The 6,000-nt window shown below is 27.5% G+C and overlaps 1 protein-coding gene across 1 annotated transcript; it reads left to right on the top strand.

The window, feature by feature from the left end:
• Nucleotides 1–2,198: 2,198 nt before the first annotated feature.
• On the top strand, nt 2,199–4,900 carry OCT59_025250 (uncharacterized protein; the record flags this gene model as incomplete). The annotated part of the gene is made up of 9 exons (XM_066137208.1): nt 2,199–2,232; nt 2,334–2,362; nt 2,451–2,487; nt 2,650–2,673; nt 2,931–2,952; nt 3,110–3,148; nt 3,240–3,276; nt 3,365–4,550; nt 4,641–4,900. 9 exons carry the CDS (start codon nt 2,199–2,201, stop codon nt 4,898–4,900), a joined length of 1,668 nt encoding a protein of 555 aa, XP_065991965.1.
• Between the last annotated feature and the right edge of the window lie 1,100 nt (nt 4,901–6,000).

Here is a 6,000-nt window from a genome sequence, read left to right as displayed (position 1 = left end):
ATATCAACATTTATTTTTTTCTTTATTAAGAACGTTTTAACGTTTCTTTTACTTTTTTTTTGTAGTAATCTAAGAAGAAATATGAGTACTAAACCTCAACATGAATGGTTGAGTGAAAACATGATATCAGAACATTTATGCTTTAATCTGGAATATATTATGAGCGTCTTCCAGAAAAAAGTTAAATACCATACACCTATTTCTAAGCATATGCCCATTGACCTAGTTATTATGTACTGTATACCCTGTATAGTACCTTACGCACAGAGAATTTGCTATACAATCTCCCTATAAAAAATTTTTCAGAAAAATGATCACGTGTCAGTTTCTTTGGAATAAAACTAGAAAATGATCATTTATCAGAGTTTTTTCCAGAATTTTTTTTTATAGGGTCTGGAAATTCTGGAAACAGAGTAGTAGGACGTTCACAGTAAAACTGTGGCCACAAAGTACTCTGAATCCAAAAAGTTCTCAATGAGAACAAATCAATTGCATGAAAAAGATGTCAAAAAAAATTGATGTTGAGGAAAATACATAACTGTTTCTCCTAAAGAACAGTAGACCTCAACAGGGACCAAAATCGGTATCTAAGTCATACATTAATCGACTAGACGCTAAAAGCCCCCTTCACGGCATTTAATAAATAAATAGTACCTTAATTTGCCATTTTTATACAGATGCTGACATATAAATGGATGTAAACGTACCAAAAATAAGATTTTAAACGTACGAGAAAATAAATTAAACGTATGAAAACGTATGAAAAAAACGTATGAAAAAAAACGTATGAAAAAAATTGAGACAAAAGGAAAAATATAGGGTATACTGTATATGTACTTTTTTTTCCGAAAATTGATACAAACTTTATTCATCTTGTATAATTATTGAGTCACACAGTTCAGAGAATATTAACACGTCGTGTTTTACGCGTTTAAGGCTAAGTGTGGAAAGTATATTCAAAATTTTTCATATCAATCAGACACAATTATTACATATCATATTATGAATATCCATATTTGCTAAATTGGAGAAACTTGATCCTAACTGACTATGATAATATTGTATAGGAAGACCGATTCAATGTTGACTAGAACCTGCATTCTGATATAACTAGTAAATTTATTCAATATTATAGTGTATGAGTAATGTTTCCTTATATTAATAGTTATTGCACGGGTATCGTGCTTGATAAGTGGAACGATGTGGCACGAAGTGCACATACCATTAACAATCACGCCCGTGCAATAACACACAATTATAAAATTAATGAAAAATTAACGCATTGTAATCTGGTGTGTTATAGACGACAGCTTTGCAAATTCACATCATATCTCATAGTACGTTCGAATCTGACAGATTCGAATCTCAAATTCTATATTCGAATATGAATATCCTAATTTCAACTTGAAGCTCTCCAAAAAAATCTATCAAATCACATGATACCAATTAGGAAGTAAAATCATTGAAGCTAATTAGTCCTTGGTGTAGTTTGTACTGTATGAGAGTTCTACTTAGCTATATAAAAAAGTTATCGAAGCTGAAGTAGGACAGAATTAGAATTATTAGAATTCAAGAAAAATCATGTACTATACAGTACTATGGATAATGCTAATATACTTTCAAGTGACTATCTCGGGTCATTATAATCTATTACCAATTAGACGAATATTGGTATTAGAATATTTAATAATCAACAATAAAGAGGATAAACCATTGACTTGATCGCATGCAAATTATTTATCATCATACGAGAGATAGGCATGTCTTTTTAATGCTTTTAGCCATGTTGGTCACGCATGGTCATGCTGATTGACGCAATACACTAGTCCTAATAGTCTGGATAAATACAGAATGTTTATGGAAACAATAACATACAAGATCAGAGATAATCCTTATCCGCTCTCGGTGATGGTTTTCACGTAGTTTAAAAGGAGTTAGTTGAAAATTGGAAAGATTTCAAAAAAAAAATTTATCGCACGGATTCGCTCGTAAAAAGGGTTTGTTTATTTTAAGATAATACGTACAGTATCTTTATTAAACAAAACAATTATGAAATATTGTACAACGGTATTTAAACAGGTTATTAAATTTCCCTGTTTCAGAGCTTTTGTTACTGCGGCAAATCCCATAATATGTTTACTTGTGTGATAAACTTTTTCCTTATTGTCCGCATTATTATTTTACCCATTTGATGCATAATGACAATACTGTCCAATCAAAATGATTGGAGGAGTATATCCTTTTTTTATGTCACAATTACAATTTCAAGGAAAAAAAAAAAAAATTTTTTTTAAATACTTTCGAATTTTCCCGTCCGTTAAAGAATTTTTAAGAAAGTGTTTTAAAACTTTTTACCAAAGAGGTTAGTAATTTTTCTATAACTCCTTTAAAATTGGGTTATAAAAAAAAAATTGATTTCAAATATTTGGTAATTTTTTACCCTCAAATAGTTATTTAGTTTCTTTGAATTTAGTTCCTTTGGAACAGGTAGAGAAAGAATTTTTTGAATTATATATTAATGAAAATATTTTCTTAATTCATTTTATCGAATTAAAAAACGTCATAAAAAATATTATATATATATATTATATACATATACGTATATTTTTTTGATTGATGAATTATAATTAATCACACAAATCTCGTAAGAAATTTTTTTCTTTGAATTAGTGAGTAAGTTAGTGAATGAGTGAGTGTAACATTTTTAAAACTTGTTACAGGATTTTATTTTGGGGGAGTATTTTTTTTATTTTTTTAAAATATATTATGGCAAATCTGATCATGATTGCAGAATGAAAGGTCTTAAAACCTTTTATTTTGCGTCAAGTTCTTACACCACGAATTTGTCATGATATATCATTTATTTCTTAATTTCATATATTAACCACATTGTACATTTTTTTTTTTTTTTAATTAATACAAAAAAATAGTATCAAATACAAATCTCAAAAGGTTCGATTATTATTTTTTTTTTAAAAAAAAAATTAATTAATTAGTTTATTTTCAAATCATTTTCATTCTCTTCTGGTAAATAAGACAAAAAAAAAATAATAATAACTCAATATTAGATTGCTAATATATTTATTTATTTATTTATTTATTATTTTAGGAACGGGAATCACACAAAGCTTGTATTATTTTTTTTAGAGTAAAAAAAAATTTTTTTTTAACATGTCAATTGAAACCGAGAGAAATCCTTGTCCTTATTGTTCAACACAACTTCAATATTGTTATATTAGTTTATCCGAGAAGATGCTGATATGTGCGAAGAAAAAAGTATATTGTCTTCATTTTTTTTTCTTATAATTTATTATTTTTTTTCTAAAAAAAAAATTATTTAAAATTATTTTTTATTCTTTTTTAGTGTCCTTTTCCGTTCGATGTTGATGATGTTTCGCCCTACATTATAAAAGTTGATTCTTTGGTAAATACTAATAGCTTTGCTGAACCATCATCATCGTCATCATCGTTATCACCATCATCACCATCATCACCTTCGTCATCATCATCATCGAGCCTGCTGGACGAAAAATTTCTTAGTTTAAAAACACCATCAAAACCTACCTTAAATTTGACAAAATCTGTAAAATCAAAAAGCAAATCTCATAATTCATCAAGCACCGAAGGATCTTTACTAAATCCGATCAGATTATCAAAAACTAAATCAAATGGAGTATTATCAACTCAATCAGAAAAAGAAATTTCTAATTTGCCTAATTCAGAATCTTTCCCAAATGTGAACATTGAGATGTCACCAACTGAATCTAATAACTTATCAACGAACCCAAAATCTATTAATGCAGGATCAATCACACAATCATTGACTCTATCAAATAATGAAGAACCTCTCAACCCATTTAATAAGGTTATTCCTGAAGAGACCATTTCAAATTCGGACAATAATAATACTATTACCTTGAAGACTTTAGGAGTCACGTTAAAAGTTGATCAACCAAATAAAAATATATCACAACCAAATTCATCACAATTCAATGGATTATCGACCGATACGATAAAAAATAAATTTTCGATCACAGCTTCAGGTGCTGATGCTGATGTTGATGCTGGCGTTGACGACACTGCTACAACTACTGCTGCCGAGAAAGACTTGATATCATTATTTAATATGAATGATTTTCCAGTTACGACCGTTGAAGGATCATCAGCAAATACTACCAATTATTTAACAGGAAATGGTTTGTTAAATGCTAATACAACAAGCGAAGTTGATGGCAGTAATGCCTTAACAGTTGAAGAATATTCAAAAATGTTATTTGGACAATCGGACATTGATATTAATTTCGATTTAGATAACATGTTACCGAATTTCAATACAATGGACGTAAACATGCAAGGTAATGATGCAAATATGGAAAATATGGAAAATATGGATAACATGGATAACATGGATTTGGATGAATTATTTGGAACGTATGATTCATTAGAATCAAGTAAAATATCAGGTAATGGGATGAATTTGGATTTTGATTCCTTCATGGCAAGTCTGGGTGGCGATCTCGCGGAAGCAGAGATTCCGAATGACATGTCAGGTAATAATTTGAACGTAGACTCAAATACCGTATTAGTAAATACGAATGGAATGAATGAAATTCAAAATAATACGGTGAATGGACATTTAGATATTTATGCTGAAATGGTCAATGGAAACAGTAATGAAAAGAGTGAAAATAATAGTATGTTAGTAGATATGACATTTAGGAGTGTAAATGGGCAGAATGGATATCATGAAAATATTGAAAAAATAAAAGATGGTGTAAATGGTGTGGTGGAAGATGAAGGTAAGAATGTGAATGTAGTTGGAAAGACGATTAACGGAGATTCCGTTACATTAAATATAGGGGAAAAAGAAGTTGATCAAAAAAAAGATTGTGAAACATAGATATATTTTATCTAAAAAAAAAAAATTTTATAGTTATTTAAATAAAAGAAAGAAAATTATTTTTTTTATATTTATCCTCGTATTTAGATAATTTCAATTGAATGTATTATAAGGGAAGCTTAGAGAAAGTTGGTTGTTTTGGATTAACGCGAGAGATGAGAAAGATGAGAAATAAGAATTTCTTTTTATTTTATTATTATTATTATTATTATTATCGTTTGTTAAGAATGGTAGGACTATATTATAATCCATTACAGTATTACGCATTAATGATCTTATAGCTAAAAGAATATTATTAGATATTAAATAAATAAAGATGAAAAAATTCATTATCATATTTTACATATTTTAAATATTTTATAATTTATATATAATGAAAGTGACACTAATTAAAAATTATTTGTTTATTTGTTAATTGCTTGTATATTTATTGTAATTTGTTATTTGTAAATATACACAACAAGTATATCGAATTATCGATCCGATAAAATAACTTGAAATTACAATTACTAGCCACAATAATGAATAATGGATAACCTAAACAGAAAAGCTATGAACTTAACTAGCCACAAATTAATAGCCGCATAAGCGCATAAGCGAATCTTTTGTATACCTGATCGCTATAGTAAAATCTAATAAAATGATTATCAGATATCGGATAAATCATTAGATGGAACATATATATATTATATAATTTACAGTATACATATATCGAATTGGATATTAAAAACGTGTAATATCAAATTATTATAATTTTGTCTTCACAATTATTATAATAATTCGAAAAAATAAGCGAGTTTTATTTACCTTTTATTCTTTTTGTTAAACGACACTTACAATACATGATATGGATCAATTAATTTTGTATTGATAAATAATTACGTGAATTAAATATTATTTTTTTTTTTTTGTTTTTTTTTTAAGGGTCTTAAAGCCGTGATTGTTTTTAATCCAAGAAACCATTTATTTTTCTTAAACACGTGTTTTTTTTTATCATAATTAAGTAATTATTTCCATTTTATCTCCCTCGAAATTTTTTTTGTTGAATTGATAAATTTCCCATAAAATTGTTCATATAATTTTTTTTTTATATCTTATAT

This window comes from Rhizophagus irregularis, chromosome 5, assembly GCF_026210795.1.
Source record: "Rhizophagus irregularis chromosome 5, complete sequence".
Classification (NCBI taxonomy): domain Eukaryota; kingdom Fungi; phylum Glomeromycota; class Glomeromycetes; order Glomerales; family Glomeraceae; genus Rhizophagus; species Rhizophagus irregularis.
The sequence above is the reverse complement of the archived record's forward strand: the minus strand, read 5'-3'. Positions and strand labels throughout refer to the sequence as shown.